The sequence below is a fragment of the Prionailurus viverrinus genome, chromosome B3 (assembly GCF_022837055.1).
Source record: "Prionailurus viverrinus isolate Anna chromosome B3, UM_Priviv_1.0, whole genome shotgun sequence".
NCBI classification, from domain to species: Eukaryota; Metazoa; Chordata; class Mammalia; order Carnivora; family Felidae; genus Prionailurus; species Prionailurus viverrinus.
The window spans coordinates 120,059,778-120,086,574 of record NC_062566.1 but is presented as its reverse complement, the minus strand read 5'-3'; the positions used below and the strand labels follow the sequence as shown (position 1 = coordinate 120,086,574).

The 26,797-nt window shown below is 37.9% G+C and overlaps 1 protein-coding gene across 6 annotated transcripts in view; it reads right to left on the bottom strand.

The window, feature by feature from the left end:
* Positions 1–535: 535 nt before the first annotated feature.
* NRXN3 (neurexin 3) overlaps positions 536–26,797 on the bottom strand; it is a 1,506,001-nt gene continuing 1,479,739 nt past the window's right edge. For 4 of the 6 annotated variants that reach the window (XM_047863767.1, XM_047863768.1, XM_047863769.1 and 1 more), the window contains one exon: positions 536–3,965. In XM_047863767.1, coding sequence (XP_047719723.1) covers positions 3,040–3,965 — 926 coding nt within the window. In that variant the 3' untranslated portion in view covers positions 536–3,039. The remainder of the gene's footprint in view (positions 3,966–26,797) is intronic. The other 2 variants (XM_047863771.1, XM_047863773.1) reach the window with 1 other exon arrangement.

Genomic DNA, 26,797 nt, shown 5'->3' with positions numbered 1-26,797 from the left:
ATCTGAAAATCTAAAACGAAGCTGTTAAAATTTAAGCACTCATTTATATTTTGCTTTTGGATTTAGTTTTTGTAAAAAACATTTCAATATGCCAGGAGACTTGGAGAGAAGTCATCTAAAGCTTTCCAGGGCTTAAGGCATTATATAAACAAGGTTCTGGAAAACTATTCAGTTTGTTGATTTGCAGAAAATACTTTAAAGCTACCAAACATTTTAAAATATATATATAGTATCTAATCATCTTTCCCAGAATACAATGCTTCTATCTATCTTCTTACCTGTTCAGAAGGGTTTTCCCTCCTGCTTACCCTATCATAGCAATCTAAATAATAATGTCTCAGTTGACAGACATAGTTGTTTAGCCCATAAATATGCCAGTTTTGATAAATTTATATAAGTAATTAGTAACTAGTTAGAATATTTTATTTCACATGGTCCTAGCTTACCCGGCTTTTATAAGATATGACACATTTAGCCCCAGTGCAAGATCTTTTACAAAATGTTTAGAAAATAAAAATGCCATCATCATACAAGGTTTTGGGAAGAACATTTTATTGCTAAGCATATCCTTGAACGAAAATGCAAATATGAACTAAAAGAGAAAGGAAAAAGAAAAAGCAGTAACTTCACAACGTCATAAAATAAATTCCTTAAGAGTCTGCTCATAAAACAACAGGAATATGATAGAAGCTCACATACAGAATGCACATGTTCCCATAAAATTGTCCAAATAGAAACTTACACTAAAAGGAATATAACAAATGTATTTTTACTCAAATAAAAAAAATGTAAAGAAAGAAAGCAGGAAATCAGTTCACAAGACCTCAAGACTCCAAAAACAGCAATCTTTTACAGACATCGAGATATAATCAACTTCATATAGGTTGGGCCATTTAAGTTATCTAAAATCGTGCTTTGATATCTCTTTATAATCCTGTCATTTTTAACGACAACAAAAAAATCCAAAACTCTTAACACATTGAAATATCAGATAATGAGGAACACCTCTTTCCATACACATTAGTAAAGGCTACCATTGTTTAGATTGCGCTTTTTGCCCCATGTCTTTAAGGTATTTTTCAAAGTCAAATATTCATGCAACTTACAAAGACCAGCAAGAGTAGATTTCTAAATCTAAACAGCTGATTGATTTTCATCTGTACAAAAGAAATTGTATATATCCTACCCTCCAGAAGACGTACTTCATTTTTGTGTGAATATTTGTCTTGCTTTGTCTCTTGCTTTTTGGATAGCTATGGCCACACAACCAGTTTATTGTTTTTCTGTACATTGTTTCCTCTTTTCAAAAAGAAAGACATACAACTGGAATATAAACCAAACGAAATAAACAAATAGAAAGGAAAGAACAGTTCTTAAAGCAGTATGTACATAGGTGGCTAAGGAATTATACCAGCAAAAATGTAGTAAAATATGTAAACAAAATCTGAGAAGATTGTTTATTCTCTTTGACACAGTTAACTGTGACAAAACTAAAACTCACACTTTCTTCACATTTTAAGGTTTACTTTTTGTTGTTTTGTTATTTTCTTTTAAAACAACATTCTCATTCCACTTCAAGACTTTAACAGTTTTCCTGTTTCAGTCATCCCATCAAACATACCATGATAAATATATCTGTATATATATTTATTTATATATATATTATACTATTAAATTCCTTTTTTTGTGTGTCACAGCAGCTTTATTCATTTATTATTTATTTATTTGTTTTTAGAAAAGATGGGTGAAGGGAGATGTGAGCAAATGGAAGGACAGAGTTATCTGTAAGTGTCAGGCTACAAAATTAAACCACTATGAAAAACATCATGTTGGGGGTGGGGGGAAGAACTATGTATTTTGCACTCTGTCATGCCATGTTTGGCTTGTGTGACCTTTTGTTGTTCCATCACACATTGAACTCCCCTATTGTCTGTTTTGATTCTTTAACAGACGATTAGTATTGTCTCATCTTTTTATATTTGCATGCATTTCAATCAGTCGCAGATCCAGCCCACCCCCTCTTCACCTTCCCTAGGAAAGGCTCTGTGTTAGTTTGTGGGGCTTTCTCCTTTACCACAATTTGGCTGGGCTAATGAACAGGAACAATATTGTTAAGTAAAGCCAATAGCTCTAATAAAACCAGCCCTAACCCCATCTATTCAGGGTTTGGGTGGCAAATTCTGCAATTAGATCCTGAGGGACCAGCTTTTCAAATCAATACTATCATCCATCATGTGATTTTGCTATGTGTTTCAGCAAAGCATCGTATAGGAAACAAACAACAGATTCTAGAAATACCACAACCTGATATGTAGAGTGAACACCACGGTAGCTTTTGAGTTCATATGGCAATAGTCTCTCTTATTTTTGTTTTCTGAGTTTTTTGTTTGTTTTTTCTTCTTATGTCCATTCTCAAAAAAATAAACAAAAACCCAAAAGCCATTTTTTCCCCTCAGATCTTGAAAAGTTACACGTACACTGGCCAAAACCAGATAAGGGTGGGTTTTTTTGTTTGTTTGCTTTTGTTTTTCATTTTTTTTCATTTTTTTTTGTTTTTGTTTTTTACATAATTAAACCAAAAAAAAAAAAAAAGAAAAAAGAAAACATTGTTACAGATTGTTACAGTCAAGCTTCACAAACATCATTACAGACTCACTTGGAGTTATGGAACAAGTAAGCCATGAAGTCTTCTACCTTGGGTGAAAAGTCCTCAAGAGAAGGAAGCTTCCAAGTCCGCGAAAGTGGGGGAGCCATCTGGTTGCTCCAGAGCGCGAAGTGTGTGCTTTATGATACAGCAGGGCAGAAAGAATGTTCTGTCTCCGAGCGATGACTGAATCAAAGCAGCCATGGCTGAACGTTTTAGGTACATCTTTGTGTGTGTCCTTTTAAAAATGGTTTTCCCCACCATGGTCATGGTACACCCCATCTCATAGTTGTAACAGTTCTGACATCTGTGAAACCTCGTTTTCCAAGTATTTATAGATTTCTATAGAAATAATTCTGTGTCATAAATTCACGTAATGATTGGCGGTGTCGTTTTTACACATAATACTCCTTGTCCTTGTTTTTCTGTTTCTTGTGGCCGCTCTTCGAGCTCTGCTGCTTCTCCTTGATGAGCGTGCCGTTGCTCTGGGCCGAGTTGCTGATGTAGTTCCGCGTCTCGTCCACTTGATAGGACCCCTCGTCCCTGTTCCTGTACTTGTACATGGCGTACAGGAGGATCAAGATGCAGAGGGCGGCAGCAGCCACAATGCCGACGACCATCCCTGTTGTACTGCTCGACTCCCGGATCACCTCTGAGGCCCCCGGAACCCGTCTGACTCCCGGCTCCGTGGGGTTTGCTGTGGGCACATTACGGAACATGGGGGAAGTAATTAGTGGGCTCTTCAGTTTGGTGCTGTCTAGCTCATAGGCAGTGGGCAACGGAAGCAAGACTATATCAGGCTGGGGTTTGAGATCACGGTTATTCATTTTGCCAGCTGGCAATTTGGGCACCATCCCAGACGAGGAGGAAGCTGTGAAGCGGATCAGCTCAGGGGACAAAGATGTGGTAGTAGTCCTACTAGTTTCGGAGACTTTGTTAGGTCTAAAGTCCTTGGATTCCCACTTGGGCGCATGTGCTTTGTAGCCACCTTCGAAGATTGAAGTGGAAAGACTCTTATCTGTTACCAAGGAGAAGGTGGTGTAAAAATCTTCATCATCAGTAGGGGGCAGGTTAGAGTCAAAGGTTTCCCCTGAGCCATACCCAGATATCACCAAGCCATCATCATCACAACCATCGCTGCCTTGGTCCGACAAGCAAGGTAACCCCGCCTCAGAGGTCATGGACAGGGAATCTTTGGTGGTCTCAATAATGGTGAGGAGGGGGCGAAAGGTAGGGGGGAGTGTAATGGAAGGTGCACGAGTAGCAATAGGAGGGGTAGCTAAAGGGTCTTCTACAAGAAGAGGGATAACTAATTCACCTCCTGGGATTGAAAAGAAAAAGAAAAACAGAATTAGTATATTTGTAGATACGATCCATAGTCATTCTCAGCGACTGTTTTTGATTGATTAGGTATCATAGATTATCATAGAATGACCTATGTCCACACATGGATCCTTTCTTATTGTAGGCTAACCATTCTAAGCTGATTTAGAGCCCATTATATGCCTCTTGCCACCGAAGTCTGAAATTCTTAGGTTTTTAAGATACTCTCAAGTAATTATTTAGATAGAATTCAAATACGCTGATTCCAGGATCTGCTTACAGGATAATGGCATTCAATCATTCTATTGCAAAAACTGACAGGCTAGCAAAACTGTGTGTGTGTGTGTGTGTGTGTGTGTGTGTGTGTGTGTATACGTGCATACATGCACATGCATGTGACTAATTTATGGACCCTAGCATTTCTTTGTTCTCTTTTTGGGTTTCTATGTATTTGCTCCCATGAGGATGAGTATGACATATTCTCCAGGTCCCAGAGATCAAGATCAAGGAATGTAAAAGACCTTGTCTTTAGTATTTTAAGCTACTACCTTTTATTTAACATTTATCAAATTCAGTGTACATTTACTATATGCTAAGTAAAGGGAACTCATAAGAGGTTAAAATGTTCATCTAACAAACTCATTCTATCTTTTCCAGAAATTGCCCAATTAAATGACAACTCACCTTGCCTTGGTCTCACATTATGTTTATGCATTGCTTTTATGCTATATGCAATATATGCTGAGCTCAACACTAGATTTTTTAAATACCCCGACTAGATACCCATGATTTACTGGAAATTTAGATTCAGAGATGTAGAGATAGCAAAGTGAGTTTTTAAAATCAGTGATTCTTATCCAAAATGGGAAAAATAAATTGGTTTACCCACAGACCCTAGTTATTGCATTTATAAACATGTGGACTAGGTCAGGAAAGACAGTGCAGAATAGTTCACTAAATCAGAGTGCCTTCCAATCATGGGGACCACAAATATTCTGTGGTGCTTACTTAATTGTAGGGCCAAGTTTATTACTCATGTATGTAAGAAAGATAATCAAGGTCTTCTGTGTCTCTTTACAATGTTATTTTTCAAACAGAGAAAGAATCTCCAGAAGTTACAGTTCATGTCTCCTCATTGAATTTATTTCCAAAATGTACTGTTGTTTTAAAAAAACACTAGCCGGGAGGGCATGATGTTTCCCTGTTTCAGTTAGACAGTTGAGTCGCTAATATGATATTATTGTTGACGGCTTCTTTCTGAGCTGGGTCATTAAGCTCTCAGCCAGGTACAATGTTCTTGTCTGTTCTGCCCTCCATAGCAACTGCCCTGATGGGATGGTTGGTGTGAACACCTGTTATCAGATGTGACTTTTGCTGAGGTACCCCTTATTGGTGGCAAAGCCAGACATGTGATAATATCACAAGTTCTAAGTGCACAAGTCTTTAGTTTACATGGTCTTCCCAGGTTCTTCCTATAAAGATGGACTCACAAATAAGAACTCTCCTGCTTAGCTTTCCATCCATGTGTCTTTAAACATTTCCCTGTGCCTCAGTTAGAACTGCTGCATGTAAACTGTCCAGATTTCAGGTGTGCTAAAGAGAAGGGCCTTCTGAGAGGAAAGCTATTGCATACCTTCAAAGCACCCGAGAAGAACCATTTGTACCCATTTCAGAAGCTTTACTTCCTCCATATTTAGCCAATAACATTGTGTTATACAGAGAGAAACTGAGGTGGGGGAGGGTGGCAATAATGTACATGATGTGTATTATTTGGAAGGGATAATCATCTCTGTCCTACCTGATGATGTTACCATACGTAGCAAAATAAAACAACCTTTTTGAGAATGTCAGGATGATGTTTTGGGTTATGCTCTAACCCCAAACTTCTCTTCCAGTGCTTGGTGTTTCAAACTATTGAGTAAAATGATCTTTGCAGATTCGTCATCAGACTTGCTTTACTGGACCAGCATGCCTTTTTTTTTTTTTTTTTTTACATTGTGAATATATATAATTCATATATCTTGCAACTGATTTAATGCATAATTTACAACTTTTTCTAGGTTTTATAAGTGGGATTTGGAGCACAGTTCCCTAAAGGTAAGCCAGTACTAAAACTAACCCTGAGTTTCTCTCCTTATTCTTCTAGTAGGGTGGGGGTGGCAAGTGTTATATTTAAGGTGACCCATGGAAGAAGGCAGTGTATAAGTAGAAAAGAGAAGGCAATGAGAAGAGAGATGAGATAGCCCATGCAATCTGTTTGAAGGTTCCCTAGAGATTACTCAGGGATGATTTTACTTTCCTTCAGAGAACAAGACAGGATTTTTTACCCATCCCACCTAGAACAAAGGTTTAGCACATGTGCTCTTTCCTGGCACAAATACTGACAGTATTTGTTCCTTAGGGAAATGATAAAAAATCCACTCCACATATATTAAGCAGAGAGGAAACTGGGATAAAGGATCAGGAATAGCCGATGTGTTGAAAGGCAAAAGCCTGGTATGGATAACTTAAATATAAAGGCAAATTGTTAAGTAGTGTGCTGGTGTCCCTTTAAGTGAGATTAAGATTACTGTCTTCATGATTACAGAGTGGCATTCATTTGCAATTTTAGTGTACCATCTGTGACACCCAACTGCAGTCTTAAATTTGCCTCCTTCCCCCCCCACCCCTTTTTTTCAATCTAAAGCTTCTGCAGTATCTTTGTTGTAAAAAATCTACAAAATCTACAAATTGCTCACTCTGCAGTTGAATCGCCCCCACTTTCTTTTGCTATTCACTTCTCAATTCAACACCTTTTAATCTTTCTCGTGTTAAAAAAAAAAACTGAAAACCATCACTTTCATAAGGAAGTGGAAGGAGAGTCCTAAAGCTCGCTGATTTATAAAGAGCTTCTAAAAGGTTGATGAGCCCCTAAGTGAAATGATAAGAGCTTATTTCCACACCAAAAATGTTAGGTATGCTATTTTAGAGTTTAAACAAAAGAATGTGTCCAAATTACTAATCTTCAGTTTTCTTTGCCATTTTGTTATTAATCCCGGCAGCAGTGGTAGAAAATGATAAATGATGCCCCCTGTCAGGGAAATGTGAGCCCCAATTCCAGTGGGAGAATAGTAGAAGCTTTCATAATCCACCCCCTTTCCTGCCCTCCCAAGAAAATCGGAAGAGTGTCTTCAGCTTAAAAGAAAGTCAACTGGGATGCAGGAATTGTTGTTACAAATGGAAATTGGAGTAAAAATAGGTGGAAAATTTCAGAGAATAGTGCAAGGTGCCTGGGACAGGTGTGTGAGGGTGTATAATCTACTTTAATATCAAATTCCATCCTTAAGATTTAGGATGATTATATAGTGTCCTAGGGAATATGAGGGCACACATGCTTTGAGATGAGATGAGGGATGTATTTTTCCATGATTAGATCCTTAACAGAAATAACTTAGACTGTAGGAAGCTATTTAAGATGTTATGTTTGTTTTAATCCAAAGTGATTTTCCTCAGAAATGTTGGAGCAGCTATGTTTTTTTTTCCCCAATGTCCAAAGACTATGGAGTCAGTGATCTACCAGATGTCTATGCTTATAAAGATTCATTTTCATAGAAGCAGCAAGCCTAAAATCATAAGGGGTTACAGGCAGAGGGACAGACACCCTGTAGGCCATCAACACCCTAATTTCCTGTTCCCTCCCCAGAATTTGTCTTTGGCTTGGAATAAGAACTATCTTTATTCCTTAACCTTAGCATTTTAAATCAGGAATATATACCCGTTTTTGACAGGGTTGTGCTTTTCTTTAGAGAGATCACTAGGGATATAAAAGGTCTATTTTAGCCCTGAAGGCTGCCCTGCTTTTTTGCTTTATGAGTGTATTTATAGATATATAATTCATGTGTCTAGGGCTGATATCCAGAAAAAGGGGCTCTCTGCCATCGAAAAAGACAGTATATTAAAAATTTAATAGAACGCTTCTGAACTGTGAGAATTTCGCAGGTGATAGTGAATATAGTGGGTCATCTGAAAAAACAAGGGCAGCATGAAATTTCAATGTGGCTCCAACCTTTTCCTCTCTGGAGACATTCAAGTCTGAGAAGTCACAAAAATACCAAAACAATGACACTAAAGAGCCAGACTGAGAGAGGACACCATGCTCCAATTCCTTGAATTTATTTTGTTTATATTTAGGTTCTTTACCTCATCTCTTATTTGCATGTTTCTAATTCACTACTGAGATATAGTCATGTAATACGGAAAAATCATCCTTTTCCCCCATAAATTAGTTGTTGAATGACATTCACTTAATTACTTGGTGCCAAAGCATTATGTACTTGTAGCACATAAAGATCCTGAAGTCGGTAATCATGAACTTCTTCTCCACTTTCAGGAAAAATTGCCATGGACAAACACGGCAAGTACCAGGGGAGAAGGCTCCAGAAAAACTCAAGGGGCTCAAAGGGGCTTAACTTACATTTTAGTAAGACGAGAATCTTGAGGTGGGGCATTTTTCCCCCTAGTTTGTCTGAAATGGATTTGATTCTGAAAGGCTACAGATTCGATTTTTCAACATATGCCCAGGTAAGATGAGACAAAGGCCCTGGATATCATTATACACTGTAAAATAAGGCATGCCAAGTAGAATTTTTCATTTCCTTATTGATTAAGGGCTTTGTCTCTAGAGCCACTCATACTCAGGTTAACATCAGAGCTCTGTGGTTTACTAGCCATGTGAGTTCAGTGAAATTTCTTAAACTCTCTGTAAAATGTAAATAATAACACGCCTATCTCAAACACCAGTGTGAATAATGCATGTTAATGTTAATTATATGCATACTAAGTATTTAGCATAGAATCCATTGCTACTTCAAAATGCCAGTTAATAGTATCATTTCTATTAACATTTTGGGCCTATACATCATTGATCACTTTCTTCTGATCATTTTTTTAATGTAGTAGCCTCATGCTAGGGTACAAATATAATAATATAGGATCTAGGTTATTGGGGCTATTTTAAATGCAGCTTTGAAGAATGAACTACTAATTCAAAAAGCTTGTATTTAAAAAAATGATTAACCCTTTATTAAATTGACCAATGGATAGCTTCCTCAACAAAAATAAATTCTATTAGATAAAATAACACCCCATTTAGGAAGTTCTTAGTTTTAAACCCAAAATATCATCCAGCACATGAAACAATATAAAATCATATAAACTGAGGCAGAGAAAGCCCATTCATTAAAGCTTCTGTGTTAGAAATACATCTATTACCCACCATTCAGTCGGATATTTCTGTAACAGTTTCAGCTAACACTATATCTGAAATTAAAGTGAAACAAGTAATCTGTTTATTTAAAAATGATACAGCCCTTCTTTTTTCTTAAAATGTTTATTTTGAAAGAGAATGAGAGAGTAAGAACATGAGTAGGGGAGGGGTAGAGAGAGAGGGAGAGAGAGACTCCCAAGCAGACAGAGCAGTACAGAGCCCTATGAGGGGTTCAGTCCCACCAAATGAACCTTGGGATCATGACTTGAGCCAAAATTGAGTTGTACAGTTAACCAACAGATCCACCCAAGTGCTCCTGGTATAGCACTCCTTACCTATCCATCTTATCTTTCCCAAAGTGCATAAGGCAACATTAATCCAAATACCTTTAACCTCAGGGGGTATTTTCACCTCTAAGGTCACACAAAATGGCAGTACTTACCTACCTGAAAGATTTCCTAAATAAAACTTTAGATGTTAAAATTATCATGTTTCTTCTCGGTAGGATCTTAGGATCCTTTTAAAGTTTACTTGATTAAATCCAGGAGAGAAATAGCAACTATTAAATGAAAGGGAAAAGAGGAGGGGGAGCAGAGAGAAAGAGAGAGACAGAGAGAGAGAAGTTGGAGGGGAGGGAGTGGGAGAGAGGCAGGGAGAGAATGGGCCAGAGGGAGAGAGAGAAAGAGGCAGGAAGGCAGGGAGGGAGGGAAGAGGAAAAGATGCTGGGAGGGAGAGGGAGAGAGAGAGAGGGATAAGGAAGGAGGTAAGAAGAGAAAGAAAGAGGCAGGGAGGGACACGGGGAGGGAAAGGCTGAGGGGGAGAGAAACAGGCTGGGAGGCAGGAAGAGAGGGAGGGAGAGAGGAGGGAGAAGCTGGGAGGGATGCAGGGAGGGAGAAGGAGAGACAGAATTGTGTGCTCTCTGTATATGAGTGTTTGTTTTCACCAGTAGTTAATTCTATACATTGAAAGCCATCATTATCACAGGATAATACCCTAGACACCTGGGATTCTTGATGCCTTCATTCTCAATAAAATCAATTTTGGAGTCTGCAGTGATGGTGGTGGCAAAATCCTGGATAACCAAACTCTACTATTGTCACTTGAGAGCACCTTAATTTCCCTTTGCTGAAGGAAAATACAATAAAGGACTGATTTCCCTGAATGCTTTCTAAGGAGTTAAATTAGGATGTATTACCACTGATAATACTTGGCTTTAACTTCTTTTCTTCTGGGGGTACATGCCTCCCATAGGCTGTAACCAATTTAACATCCCACTGTAGAGCATATCATTATTCTCAAGGCTTTAAAGTTGGTTCAGGCAAAGAGGCTAGGCTTCCTTTGGATGATGAGAACAACTTACCCACCCCTTCTATGAACAGTAGAGTTCACATTGATCATTAGAAGCAATTCAGCACAAAATATAACAGTGAAAATTAAGCAGATAGGCACAAATGAAATAAAATATTTAATACTGTCTTCAAAAGCATATAGTAGAAAATAAAACTAACATCAAGGCCAAAGTAAACTAGAGGAAAGGAGAGCAAATAACATTCACAAGGCATTCACAGTATAAGGGCAGGGGAAAATAAAAGTAAAAGCAAATTAAAAAAAAAAGGAGGCTATTTTTGGAAAACAAAGAAAGCAGTCATTTCCATATAGATAAAATAACTTAAATGAAAAAAGCATACCATATTAATTTATAGTCAACTTACATCAACAAATTGCCCGCATGTTTTTTGGCATGAAAGAAAAATTTACAAAAGAAAGTTGTGTAAGAATGCTCTTGGACAAATAGGATTGCCACATTCTTGTAACTTGCTTTTTTGTTGTCATTTCTTAAAAAACTTTTGAGCAAAATGTCTAATTTTTCAAATATAATAATTTACAACAGAGGATGATACAGGGAGGCAACAACACATACATCCACACCACATAACATGAAAAGAAAAAAAAATCTGCACTTTAACAAAGTTTTTCTCTGAGGGGCTTGGGAGGGCATCAATTTTGAATTTGAAATAATTCCGATTGCAGTGATTTAAAAAATTAAAAAAAAAACCTGTTTACTTTTATAATTTGCCTTTAAAAAATTCTCTGAATCTGGAGGGTTTTGAATGAACTTCTGCACTGTTATAGGTTCTCAGATATATATTTGTCTTTTAAATATTTTTGTCTTTTTGACAAGTTTTAGATTTAAGGGGATGGATGGCAGCACATAAATTTGAACAATGCTAAGGGAAGGGAAGTGTGGGGAGGAGGGATGCAGAGAGGGCAGGGTCGTATTTATGAGTGTACGACACAAGAGATGAAGATGATGGGGGTGAAAGTGTAAGTGAGTCGCCATGTCCATGTAAGGGCGGCACGGAGTGATCTAGCTGCATTAGAGCTTCTGGCTGTAAGGAAGGGATGGGCAATATACAAAAACAAATGAGCCTACACATGCCCATCTACAGAAATAAAGAACAGAACTCTAACACAATCTCACACACCCTAAGCTGCAACTTCTTCAACATGCAATTACTCCAAAAATCATTACAGTTTCATTAAAGAGTTTCAAATAATAAAAACAGTTAAACTTTTTTTCCTACTAAAAGTTGCCAAAATACATAAAATAATACTAATAATAATGACCAAAAGATTAAAAGCAAAAACAAGAAGACTAGATTTATGCATTCAAGTTGAACAACTTCACCGGCAGCCACACAGCCCCATCTAGAGTTAGGGGAGAGGGTTGGAGACTAGCAGAGGTGATGGAGAGGCAAAAGTGTACAGGGAGCCCACTTGCTGGGTTACTAGTCACTTCCTTATAGAGAAATGGTTCTGTCTGTATGACATCATCCACGTTCTCCCTGCCACCCATGGGTGCACGGGATTCCCAATAAGAAGGCGCTAATTTGAGAGATGTGGATGTGGGGATTCTGCGGCTGAAGTTGTTCCACATTTAAAGAGGGAGTGGGGGAAAATTGCAGAAAACAATTCATAACTTTTTTCTCATAATTTTGGATAGAACCAAATCTAAAGATCTAGCAATCAAAAGAAACATATTGATATATATATATATATATAGATAGATATAATACAAAAAGCACTTAATTCCCAAACAGAAAGGGAGAAAAGAACAAAAAAGTTTAAAGGAAAAAGGATTTCACAGACTTTCAGAGATGAACAACCAGATGCACACGCTGAGAAGGCACAGACAGAGCAGTCAGGGGACACTTTTTTTTTGCTTTTTGCTTTTTTGCTTTTTGTTTTCTGGCTTGTTGATTCCCCTTTTGGTGATAGCCAAAATTAAAAACAAATTTTGCATTTCCTTTAAAAATGAATTTTGCATTTTTAAAAAAATTTTTTTTTTGGTTTCGCTTCTTTAAAAAAAATAAAAAGGGCGTGCAGTCTGGATGTACGTCATAAGTAGACATTTGAAAGAGAAGAAAGTGGCTAAGACTGACAAATGGGTAATCTTCTATTAGCCTTTAACTGTAGGAATGTTAAGTTAATACATGCTTAAAGTAAGTTGCATTTAGGGAAAATAGAAAAACAAAACAGCAAGCTGGGGTTGGGGAGAGGTCAGCAAGACAAAACTGATTTGGGGGTGGGAGGAAAGTACTAGACTTAGTTTCATGCCTTTCCAGTAGGGGCAAAGGGCATCCCAAGGCTTCCTGTCAATTATGAGAAGGAAAGCATGTGCCTATGTATATGCATGTTGGGGGCTGAAGTGGAGACTGTAGTGATAGGAAGTGAAATAAAAAATATACATGGGTTCATGGGTTCTGTTCTAGAAAGCTTATCCCATATTCATTCACAGACCTACAAGGCATATTTTGAAGTCATAGAGAGGATATAATTGCAGTGTTCCATATGATTATCTTGGGTTTTGCCACATTGCTGGGGTACCATCGGTGACAATAGAGTGTTCATAAAATGAGCCTGACAAATGGGATAGCATGCGTGCGTGCGTGCGTGTGTGTGTATTCCACGCACGCTATTCCATTTATCAGGCTCACACCCTCTCCGAAGAACACAGCAGCACAGTGTCAGTATCTGTAGAGTACAGAATAGATAGGAAATGAGCAGGGTATATTCAAACTGCATTGGGGGAAACTATACTATCTCCAGTCTTCTAGAGATCATGTGGGAAACAGATGTTCCATTCCATCTCTATTGAGAAAGATGGAAAAGAGAGAGGGAGAGGAGGAAGGTGAGGGGCAAGGAGAAGGGAGAGTGTTTGAGTAGGTGGGGTGTGTGTGTGTGTGTGTGTATGTGCGTGGAAGGAGTTTTTAGAAATGGCCTCGGCCTCTACTGGAAGAGATCCTGAGAGTTATATCAATACTATATCCCTATGAGAATATTAATGTCCAACCAAGGACTGGGAAACCCAGGTCGGCAAACCACAAAGGTGAGACACTTGAGAGCACCTGGTTCTGATACAATCTTAGTCACTCCTGAGAACTTTGCTGGGTGACTTTCACGAAAAGGAATAAATTGTGAGGATGAGTTAGACTTTTGCCCCCTATGAGACGCCCCTTTTATTATTTTATTTTAAAATAAGTATAATAACGTGTCCCCATGGGTCAGTCCGTACCAAGATTTTTAGTCTCTGGTTTAATAATGTTAATCATTATAGTAGGAACTTCACAAAGGATGGCTGGGAGGTTGCAGAAGGAGGGAAAAAACATCCCAATAATATAGGAAGAGAAAAACCCTTGGTGCACTGATTTTTTTGAATACTTATACTTTTAACAATGAATTGTATTGTATGAGAAGACTCTATAAATGCTCATATGGCCTCACAAGGTATCAAGTGACTTCTTTACAACAAAGTTGGTTTTGATAATATTCAGATAGGCTGTTTTTTGTTTCATAGGCAATTTTTTTTTAAAGTAGGCTCCACACCCAGAGTGGAGCCCAATGTGGGGCTTGAATTCACAACCCTGAGAACAAGACCTGAGCTGAGATCAAGAGTCAGATGTTCAACCAACTAAGGAACCCAGGTGCCCGTAGGCAACTTTTTAAAGTGTGAAACATACTGGACTAAGTACGAGACTTAAAGAATAAGATACTTCCAGTATATACGTACTCCTGGATAACAAGAGGTGTCAAGAGGTGTTTTGAGAAGATCTATCATAATTTGGGTAATTTACCTATTTCAAAATAGCTTTTTTTAAAAGTCATACAAGTAGGACACCATTAACATTCTGGAGATTACCGGTTTAAACAGTTGAACATAGTAAAATTTGGGGTTGTCACTTTGCAAATAAAATATGTATTTTTTAAACCCATGGAAGCCATAGTTTCAAATGAAGCCAACACAGCCTGAATATAGGGCACATACATGCTTATAAGTCAGCCATCAGTTACATACACAAAGCTTGTTTGATTTTTAATGTAAGATACAAAGTAATATTGCTAGTAGCTCATAATTATGTCCCAGGTTTATTTTAATCTTTCATTAGCTATGTGTGTTAGGTTTTATTATCAATAACTACATGGTTCTCCACCTATGCCTCTACATGGTGAGTGTTAAGAATGCTTTAGAATGATGCTTGCCATTGAGAACAAATAATACAATAATTTGACTTGAAACAGCATATTTTGATGCAACCATTTGTATCCCACCATGTCCAAATAACCTGTCTAAATGTAAAGTCAAACTTTTAAAAACATCAAATGCAATAAGACAGAATTACATTGATCAGGATTCACCTTGGGGAATGCACTTGTTAAAAAAAATTGTTTTCTAAACTGCCTCGAGTTGGGCTTGACACATTCAAAAGACATGATCAGGTAACTCAAGCTACAGACCCACCTTTTTGGGAGAGTGGATCCTGCTGTCTAAGGGACATTGTCTTCAGTGTGTACAAGTGAGGTCCAAGAGGAGGCCCAAATGAACTACTTTGTATAACTGTAAATATTTTAAGTTTCTGAGGGAAAACAGTGGAGAAAGGAAGGAAAAGGAAACCTTCTTGGGAATCTGAGTGCAATTCCAGGGAAAGACTTGAAACATTACAAGTAGGGTGGGCTAAGAGAGAAGTTTGGAGAACAAATACTTCCTGAGGATTTCAAGGTTTTTTTTGCATTAGGTATATCAGGTAAATATCCTCATCTGTCCCTCCTTTGAAAGATACAAAAACATTTCATTGATTGCTATTTTATATGTCCACAAGAAGAAGGGAGGGATTCTTCTGGGAGAACCAATGGCTCAGTTCTGAATCATGCTTTGGACTAGAATAGAAATGGAGACTCTGAGAATGGATATGGAATCCAGGAAGGTGGGGATGGCTGTCACCTGTGTCATAAAATGAGTCCTGCATATACTCGGACTTCTCACAACCTCTTCCTCAAGACATGAGTGATGCTCAAGGAAGGGGTGAAGAAGCCTGCTTCGTACATGGTATTTATTTCTAGATAAAAAGTTTAGTATTTTCTTTTTAATGGTGAACAAAAATGCCCCCAGTAAAAAGTTTACATACTATCTGTTCCCAAACTCAGTTTCCACACATTATTATAGTAGAGAGGGAGAGACAGAAAAATTAAGCCTCCATAATGGCAAAGGGAGTCCAGGACACCATCAAGCTCAATACTCAGAACTGTATTTCTATACTAATGATCTGCTTGCCTGATTTAGGGTAATTTTTCATACTTAAGTAGATGAGAATGGATAAAACATCACAAAGACTAGTATTACATTTTAAAAACTGTTAAGATAGAACATTTAGATGTGGAAGGACATTAACTTAATGACTTCTTTCCCTACATTCACATAACCCTTAACTTGCACCTTAATTCAGTCCTATCACCTCCATTCTTCTTTGTGAACCTACTGTGTGCTGCACAGATTTCTACTGACTCCAACACTCCATCACATTCAACTTGTTTTCCTCTTAATCTCAACAAGACTATAAGAACTTTAGCACAAGTGTAGATTTTTTTTATCTTTATTTGCCTACCAACCAGGATACTAATCACCAATCATTTATTGAATGAACTAATGAAGGAGCAAATTAGTTAATATATTCAATTGTTCATTTTTTTTACCCTGACACTAGGCTACAGCTTCTATAAAGGCATTAAAATCATGCTTCACCACCATGGTTTGCCTTGTGCCTGGAATGTAATATATGGGATAGAGATGTTAGGGTCAGGAGGCCTAAGTCCCAGGCTTGGATGTACTGACCACTGTATTAGTTTGTTGAGACATTGAACAAATCAGTTAACTTCCCTGAGGTAAGTTTCCTCAGATGTAATAGGGAGATTGTGATGTCTGGTCAATTAACCCACCTCACAGGGTAAGTTTGTATGACTAATGAGAATTTGAATGTGAAAGTGCTTATAAATTCTAAAGGGCTTTTCAAATGTTTGCTACTGTTGTTTTCAAAGCTGGCACCATAGCATCAGCTGTAAAATTCGGGTTTCATATTCAACAGAGGAGGCTGAGTCCCTGAAAGTTGTAATCAGATGCTGGAACATCTACTTCAGCATCAAACAAATAACTTCAATCCAAAACCTTAACCCAAACAGCCATTGTTACTACTTCTGTTGAACCCATGTCTCTACCCTTCCGATAATGCTAAGTTCCTAAAGCATGATTAGTTCATCTTTAATGGTGAAGTTTTATTATTTCTGCATGTAATTTTATAATTATTTTACCCTTTGTGTGGGTTAGAATTACCTGCTGAAGTGCTCTTATTTAGATGCATTTTCATAAGAACATATTTATTTAGTGGCAGGAGCACAGACCTGGAAGTGAGCTCTTGTCCCCTAGCAAACCAGGTGACTTGAGTCAAGTCACTTGCTCTTTACTCCCTTAAATCCCTTGGAGACACATATCTTAATAGACATCAGAACTGGAGGGTAAGATGAGGATGTGAGGGAACAGAGGGTCAAGGTAGTATTTTAGTTCCTTCCTCCCAAAAGTGTTAATACAGTAAGACACACAAAAGGAAAACTCAATTAAGAAACTTTGAGGAATCACTATTTTCATTTTGTTTTAATGTTAATCAGGTATTAGTCTAAGTAAGCCTTTCTTAACTCAGGATATTAAAAGTTCCCTGATTCACAAGCTGAATCTGTAGGCTTATTTTGTGTTTCTTAATCTGTCTAGCATCGAGCAGGACACACCATAGGTATTCAGTGCACATGTGTTGAATTAAACTATAAAAATAGAACAGCTTGCAACACTTGGATCTCTGCTTTGTGAAGTGGGTGGAATTCAAAAAAGCTATCCTTGCTGGCACTAGTTTCTTTAATTAAGAGCCAATATATTTATGAAGTGCACCAATGAGAAAGAGCGTATAAATAGGGCTCAAAGCCATGAACTCAGCAACTGCTCTCCTGCTCTTAGCCTTGCCTCCATGTAGATTTGTAGGGCTAATATATGCATATAGCTCATTATTTGCAAATTATTATATCCTTGGAATACTATTAAAGTTCAAGACAGTTGGTAATATAAATACTTATTTTATCAACATAAAGAGTCACCTGTGTGCCAGTCAGAAAAATGAAAGCCCTGTCTGAAATATTTTGTTCTAATAGCTTGACTAGCCCAAGATTCCTCCTCATTTCCTCCTCTATTTCTCAGCCTTTTGGCTGGCCCCAGGCTTGGCCCTGGGCTGCTTTCATTTTGGGGGTGATCCCATCTAGCCCCTTGGCTATACATGCCTACCATCTATATGACTATGATTTCCTGTTCACCTCCCCTACCCCCACCTCCAGTCAGAATTCCAGTTTCCCATCTCCAACTGCCTACTCAACATTTCTACTTTGATATCTAAGAGGCTCCTCAAATTCAAAAAGGCTAAAACAGAACCTTAGCTTTTATTTGCCTACTAAACTTGTACCTCCCCTAGGATTTCCCATCTCTTTGGTCTGACTCAGATTACAGACCCTAAATTCGTCATCTACTTGAGCCCCTTCCCCAACTCACCTCCACATATCCAATGTACCAGGAAATTCTATTGACTCTACTCTGGCAACAATTCCTCACATGTCTACTTTTTTCAATGCCATAAACCACCATAATTCCTTGCTTGTAGCCTCCCAAATGATCTCTCTACCTCCACTATTCACTTCCAAAAATCCATTCTCCCTAACAAGCTAAAGTGCTCTTTAAAAGGTATATACTATAAATCAGATCAAGTCAGTTTCTTGCTTAAGATCTTCAAAGGTTTCCCCAAACCAAAACTCTGTATGCTGACCCTCTGTGAAAGTGCCCTGTGACCTGCCAGCTGCCTACTATTACTCCCATGGCATCTCCTACAGATCCCTTATAGCACGTCTGGCCCAGGATGTCTCAGACTCTGGCCATACAATCTAACTTCCCTTCCAGAAACACTCCTTTCCTTGCTCTCTGCCTGGCTAGTTTCTTCCAGGGGGTTGGGTCTCTCTTCTAATTTTATTCTTCGAGAGGCCTTCTGTGACTTCCACAGTAAAGTAGCAATATGTTCACTAACTGATTTTGATTCTCTACATAGCTGACTCTTACCCATTTATTTTTGTTCAGTCCTCCCTCGTTGGAAGATAAGCTCCATGAGAACAAAGACTGTCCTGTTCTCCACTATACTTAGAGCAGAGCTGGACATAGTAAGAACTTAGGAAATCACTGCTGAATGATTTTACTCAGTGACATCATTCCTGAGTGCAGGCACTGAGTAAATGTTTTGTAAACTAACTATTGAGACATTACATTCCCTATTCTGTTTTGTTTTCTTCTACTCCTCTCTAAACCATATGGGATTTCCTTGAGTTCTAGTTAGCAATTCCAATGCAAATTGGATCTTCTCATCCACAGCTGGCTTAAAAAGCCTTCTGAAAAAAATACAGCACTAACTACCTCATTCTCCCTTTCATAAACTGGTGCTGGGATGTTTATTAAAAACTCAGGCCTTCCTTTACAGTTGTGAAAGCTAAAGATAAAATAAACAGAATATTCATCCCTAGAGCTGCCAAACTTTGATGCTTGTCTTTAGGCAATAGGAAGGAATGGGCCAAACAAATTATCAGTGGGAGGAATGGTGACCAGGGTAGTAATAATGTACTCGGTTATCTTTGCCTCCTGTGGCCCTGCAGCCCCTGACAGCAGAATCTGGCAGCTGTAGGACCTGTCTCCTGAACTGGTACCATGACACTTTATGACTATGTTTATAGAGTAATAAATTATTCAAGAAGGTTTATTTTGCTTCTGTTGTCCACAAAAGCTCATTTACTCTGTCATTATGACCAGAAATCTGACTGTTTTCTTTGTCCCAGAGTTTCTTTGGGTGGTAGCAGCTGGGCATCCTAACCTATTACCTCCTCTCCACGGACCCCTTACATTCTCTAAGTTGTCCATGAGACATAGCTGAACCTGAAAACACATTATGCTAAAACTCACTGTATCCTGAAATCACCCTTTTTTCCTTTAAAATGTATCTTCATTGTAAGGAATGTACAATGTTCGTAAATCAACACCACCGAGGCATTTTTGTATTCAGTGGAAACTAGTACTATGCAAACAAGATGAAGAGCTTGCCCAAAACTCATACACATCATCAAGATGCTGTACTATGACTACATGGCTTTGACTGTGTCTGACCTGAGCCTCCAAGGGAAGACTGCAGAGATGCTTGCATGGGCAAGACACATATCATGAGATTATTCTTAGTTTTTGTGAACTAAATTCCTATAGATTAGGGAAGGAGCTATACGAAATTCCGTAGTCATTCTAAAAATTCAATGCATACGAGCCTGTAGATTAGTAAAGATAGATGCTTAGGGACAAATGCATATGATCAAATGATGAAGATAGTGATTTCCTTGCAAATATGAGGAAAGAGAAGGAAAATATGAATTGAAATTATATAGTTTAAACACTAATCAGAAGCCTACTTCTGGAAGGAGTTGTTCTTAAGAGGTATTGAAAACTTATTCTCTGCCAGACATTATTTTGAATGCTTTAGATATTTTATTTCAGTTAATCTTTATAATTATATCTTACATATCAGTAAATTTGGGCTGAAAGAAGTTAATTTTCCTAAAATTATATAACTAGAAAGGTGAATAGGCATGAATGGACCAAATCCTATCTGTTTTTACATTAAACTACAATGCAATCCTTAAACAGAATGTTTTTTAGTATTTGGTTCTCAGTGAGTATGGGAAATTACAAACAAGCTACTCTTTAGACACAAAAACAACTTCTGAAGGAGATCCCAGGAACTCTACAGATTTATTTCAAACTCTTATGCCTTTGAAACTACTATTGCACACTGAGATATTCAGAGGGGCTCTGAGGGGTTTTTGTTGGTGTTGTCCTTTTTTTTTCTTTGTTGTTGTTTGTTTGTTTGTTTGTTGTTGTTGTTGTTGTTGTTTGTGCAACTTTAGGTCACCTAAAACTCTCTGGTCTTAAACACGGAAGTAGTTGCTCCATGAAAGCAAACTGGGGAGGTAAAGTGAAGAATGCATGGACTATTAAAGCGATAGCTATGGATTATATTTAGCCTCTTTGCCATTTACCACTGGGTTTCTTTCAGTGCACTAATCTACTAAATCACTCTAGTAGGGGTGGTGGGGTCAGGATAGCAGGCATGTCTGGATATCTGCATTTGTTCCCCCAAGGGGCTCTTAAGCAAAACTAGGTTGAATTTATAGTCAAAACACCTGAACTAAATCCCAGCTCTGATCCACCCTCTGTGACCTTGAGTAAGCATAAACTCTTATTTGTAAAATGGAGATAAACTTCACTGGATGTTCAATCAATCAAAGGAGACATTAGATATAGAAACATCTTAAAAAATACAAACATATATGTGTACTTTCAGATATGTTAAAAGAGTAATAACTATCTTACACATAAAAAGCTACCTAACAGTTTCTAATACATGGATTTTAAGACCATACAATAAAACTTTTGGATGTTCTACCTACTGTAAATGTTACATGGTAGATACTTCAGTTATCTAATAATTACCTATCAAAATAGTCTACTCCTTTGCTATTTTCCTGATTTGTTAAATTACAAGTGTTCTCTATCTCTGTCCCATGTCATTTTCTTTCATATAATATCCTAATCCATCATTGACTCTATACAAAAAATTTTTTAAAAGCCCAATAAATCATTGGAGGAGATCATCATATTGTTCCTGTTTCATACCCTATTATTTTATTCTACATTTTAACCCCAAACTGGAAAGCTCCACTAATCATTCTAAAGTGTGACTAAAAAATGGCTTTCTCTGTACTCACTGAATAGGCCCAGATGCTACTAGCACAGTCTCAGGCCAGAAGACACAAGAATTAGCTTCCTCCTGTGTCCTTTCAGAACCATGGAGTCTACCATGTCCTTTACAGCAACATGGTGTTAGGATGAGGGTAACACACTAACAGACTACAGATGAACATTACAAAGAGAAGGAGTTACATGCAGCTTTGAAAACAGAAGTCCCAGCGACCACCTGATCGCTTTTAATATCTCCTCGGCTAGACTATGTCATACTTTATCATTGTGGGCTCCCATACTATTTCTTCACAGTATTAATAAATAGATCATGATATATTTTGCTTGTGCTGTTTTAGATGGATAGGTTACCTGATTTTTTAGTTTTCACGCTACAGATGATGACCATATGAGGTATCTTAAAAGAAAAGATCTGAGAAACATTAAAGGTTTTACTTTTAGCAGTTATACCACATTTAATTAAGAAAGTCAGCATGATGAAACCATGAAACCCACTTAACAATCTCTGTCTTTATGCACAAGTTTAATGTGCTCACATCCAGTGACTCTGTTAGAACGTTAGCTCATTAATTTTATTATTTCATAGTATTAATCTATAGCAATGTTTCCTTTAATCCTATTTGCTAAAAGGTCATATTTATTGTTTCAGATGGGTGGATAGTACTGAAAGCTGAAACTTAAACCTCAGTAAGAGCCAAGTATTGTCTTTGCAAAATCACATGGCCTAGGGCTAGGCTTGCAAGGGTACTTCTTGTTGAAAAAAAGGAAAAAAAAAAGCTGTTCTTTAAAATTTTATTTTATATTATTCACTACAAACTATATTAGCCCTTATAAACAACTCACTAGGAAAATCCTTGTTATCTTGGATCATTAGGCAGTTTTTTGATAGTGGTAGGTCTCCTAATAATTTAAAGGGCAAATAGGCAAGGAAGGCAGTAGGCAATTGAAATATACATTGGATTAAGGCCTAGGGCCAGAGCAGTATCATAAAAACTTAGAGAAATCATTTCATCCTTATCATACCAGTTCTGTTTTTATCTTTGTTTTGGCTCAACCCAAATTCTCTTTGCAGATGAGGGTGTGTCTTGTTTCCTGGCAAATAGTATTCAACATGGGGCGCCTGGGTCGCTCAGTTGGTTGAGTGCCTGATTCTTGATTTCTGCTCAGGTCATGATCTCACAGTTCATGAGTTCGAGCCTAGCATCAGGCTCTGTGCTCACAGCACAGAGCCTGCTTGGAATTCTCTCTCTTTCCCTGTCTCTCTGCCCTTCCCCAATTCGTTTGCACATGCTCACTCTCTCAAAATAAATAAATAAATGAGTTAAAAAAAGAGAATGTTATTCAACAAAAAAACAGGGGAACATTCTGTTTTGACGTGTGCATCTATCTGCTTGAAAGTTAGGGCTGCTTCATGGTACAACTCTAGAGGCTGCTGTCCCTGTTGCAGTCTATGTAAATAGTGTTCCCCAGAGTTAAATAATGCAAGGCCTGCAAAGCCTTATGTAACAACCCTGGTCAAGTTACCTGTCTACTTATGAATAGCATTTGTAACTACTCTGAATAAGGCCTATTTACTCTGGGTTTTCCTCCTTTCAGTTTTGTTGAGGGCAGCCAAGATTTGGACATGACAGGAACATACAGTGGATAATTATCCTTGGTCACTGCTACATACATTTGTGGTAGTGTTGACCAGAGGGATAAAACCAGTGAAAGAGGAATATGGCCATAGCACTTGATAAGTACCCAATAAATAATTATTCCCAAATGAAAAGGCATTTCCCAATGTACCCTGTGGATCTGGCTAAAGGGTATAAATCAAGACACAAAGATACATACAAATATACAGTTATGCATAGCTAACAGTGTTGGAAAATGTCTGTGCATTTTAGCTTCTAAACAGCCTTCATATTTGAAGTTCTTTGATTAACCTACAGTCCCTGAGACACTTCTTTAGAAGGGAAGAATTTAAAAGCAAGGACTTAACTGTGTGGAAGTCTCTAGAGAATAACTCTTTGTGATACTTTTACAGAAAGTGACATCAAAGAACTATTAGTGGTAAAAAGAATAACTTTGTAAAGCAATGGTGTTCACTACTTGTGGCCCAAAGAATAAAACCACGAGGGACAAGGAGATTGGAATAGCTATTCAGAGAATTTGCTTCCAGAGAAACCAGGGAGATGGGTAAAATCAGATGCTGCTGGGTCTTTTCCCCCAGGTTATACGTCCTACTAACAAGCAAAACTTCAGAAAGTAAGCTCTCTTGCCCTTCCTAGAAGTGATTCAAATTAGGCAGGATGGGGAGACAATTTTACTTACTAATAATGTAACTTCAAGTAAATGACTTAAATTCTGTGTCCTGTTTTACTGCCTATAAAATGTAAAGATTGGTTAAGATGATCTTTTGAGAGAAGCAATGACTTAAGAAAGGTAAACACTATCACTAATAGAGGTCAAAACTGTTCCAAAGTGAATACTAAAAATTTTTTTAATTTTTTTTACATTTATTTATTTTTGATAGAGACAGACACAGCATAAGTGGGGGAGGGGCAGAGAGAGAGAGGAAGACAGAATCCAAAGCAGGGTGCAGGCTCCGAGCTGTCAGCACAGAGCCTGTCACTGGGCTTGAACCCACAAACCACAAGATCATGACCTGAGCCGAAGTCAGATGCTCAACCAACTGAGCCACCCAGGCGCCCCTCACAAACATTTTTAATTGAGTGTAATTACCATTCACTTAACACTATGCCATTACATAATGGAAGCACGCATCTTATGTTGCCTTCTCTCTTAAGAATCAAAAGTCAATTACGTAAGCAGTCCACAACACTCCTTCCTTAGTGGGTCCTAGGAAGGGTTAATAATTTCTGTGTTTCTTGTAGTGAGATGACATCCTGGGATAGGATGCTAAGAAAATTATCTTGGCTACATGGGACATTGAGCAGAGAAAGAAGGGAATCCAGTAATCTAAGGATTAAGGTTTGAAAGTTAATGCTCAGTGCAGAATGAAAGAGTCCACCATGGAAATTAGACAGCAAAAGACCAAAAGACCAAAAGAGACAACATAGGAGCTAATGGGTCAGGGATTCTTTTTTTTTTTTTTTTTTTTTAGCTGCTACCTAAACACTGACAAATTTTCAATCTAGCAACCCCAGCTTTTAGAAGTGTTGGGCACAACTGATTTTTATTGCTTTGGAAAACTCTACATCTCTCGTTTGTACTGTGCTAATGTTCAGATACATGAGGTTCTCTGGAGCCCTCAACGCAAGGTGTTTTGAGAGTGCCTGGCAATAATTACCCATGTGTATTCTAGAGCTACAAGCAGCTCTTTCTCTGTTGGATAGCTCATATTATAATGGTGGCCAAATAAAAAAAGCTACATAGATTTTGAAAAGCATAGTTAGGAAGCACCATAGGTAGCTTTCTGTCATTTGGACTGGTTTTATCTGTTGTCCAGAATAGTGGCTGGAACTTTCTGATGAGCCAGGCTTGATGATAAAAGTGTAACCCTTCCACTGAAGGGTTCTTGGTTTGGTTTTATTTTATTTTATTTTAATTTTTGAGAGACTGAGCATGAGCAGGGAAGGGACAGAGAGAGAGAGGGACAGAGGATCAGAAGCGAGATCTGTGTGCTGACAGCAGTGAGCCTGATGCAGGGCTCAAACCCACGAACTGTGAGATCATGCCTTGAGTTGAAGTTGGAGGCTTATCTTACTGAGCCACTCACATGCCCAGGGCTCTTTTTAATAACGAAAAAGTGTATCTGATGTCAATTGGCAAGAGTTTCAATGAGAAACACTCAGGTATGACTTTCTGGTCTTAAACATGGAACTGGTTGCTCCAATAAAGCAAACTGGGAAGGCAAAGTGGAGAGTGCATGGGCTATTAAAGTGATAGCTATGCTTTCACTTTAAGGATCACACTTAACCTCTTTGCCTTTTACCACTGGGTTTCTTTCAGTGTCCAGAACCATTTCAGCCCAAATTCTCTGAACTGTTAGTAGCACCCAGTTGAACTTTGTTGAGAATAACTGAATTTGTTCTGCTCTTCTCTCTATAACATTAGAAAGAAACCTCACTAGAAAGCATTCTACCCTAAAAAATGCAGAGCTGTGAAAACTTAGAAGTCAGTTGCAGAGGACTGAGTTCTGATTGAAATTTACTATGTAGTTTTTAATAACCATCCACAGATAAGCTAGGCTATTCCATGCATGGCAGAATTTAAATTGCATCCTCCTAACAGTGGCCAAGTCTGATAGGGTTATGTTCCCCTGCCATCATTGTCAAATTTCTTGTGTAACTGTTATGATCATCAACAACAAAACCCACATGCCCCATACAGGGATGTGATTTAGTGCTGAAATTCTAACTACATATGTTTATACTGAATCTCAATCCACTTTGCGTATAAAGCAAACTATGAACCCCAGGGCAGTGGCCACATTCCAATTTGAATAATTAGTTGCCACAAATTCTTCCATGCAATCCCTCAATTGTGTCATCTGGTATGTAGCTTCAATTCATTCTGCACACTACATTTTACCCCCTAGAAGCAAAGGCTTTTCTAAAAAGGGATTCCCCATGAACAATGGTAGCCATAAATCCTGAAATAGAGGCCTAAAGGTTGTACAAGGAAAAAATCAAAACACAAATATTCAGATGTTGATTTTTTCCAAAGTTAAAAAAAAAACTATTCTGAGAGTAATATTAATATTTATTCTTAGATATCACTAAAATGAAAAGTATTATGGTACAGAGGAAAAGAATTTAAAACCAAACAGTCCTGCAGCCTCACTTTCAAACTCCTTAGAGTGGTAATTGTATATGGCAGGTTTTGAAGAGGGAACTGGTTTTTTATTTTGTCACTGTGGGCATGGAACCAAGAAGAACATTCTTGCTTTTACTTTACAAGTTTTTCTCAGTGTTTGGGGAAAGATACCATGATTCTGCTCGTCCCCTGAAGAAGACAGGGTATGAATAGGAAAATGTGGCAAAGGAAGATAAAGGGTCTCTGAATCTGGCTACCCAAGTCCTGGTAAAGTATGGTTGGGAAAGAATACAAAGTCTTCTGATTTTGATTTTGACCTTGTCATTTTCAATTATTTCGTATTCATTAGCATACTCTCTTCCCAAAGTATTTAGCTTCTTTTATGTCATGTTGCATGTTATAGTCTCTACTAGAACATAAACAAGTACAGACACGTGGCTATATTTTGAGCAACATACATAACATTTTCAATAGACCTTCCATGGAAAATTTTTGTGTCTGTAGCTGGGAAGTTGAGCAGCAAATAATATCTAGTTAAATTGTTGGTTCCACAAATGGAAAGGTTAAGAGAACTGGACCCTCCAGGAGAATCGGAAGAGGCATCTTACTGCAAGTA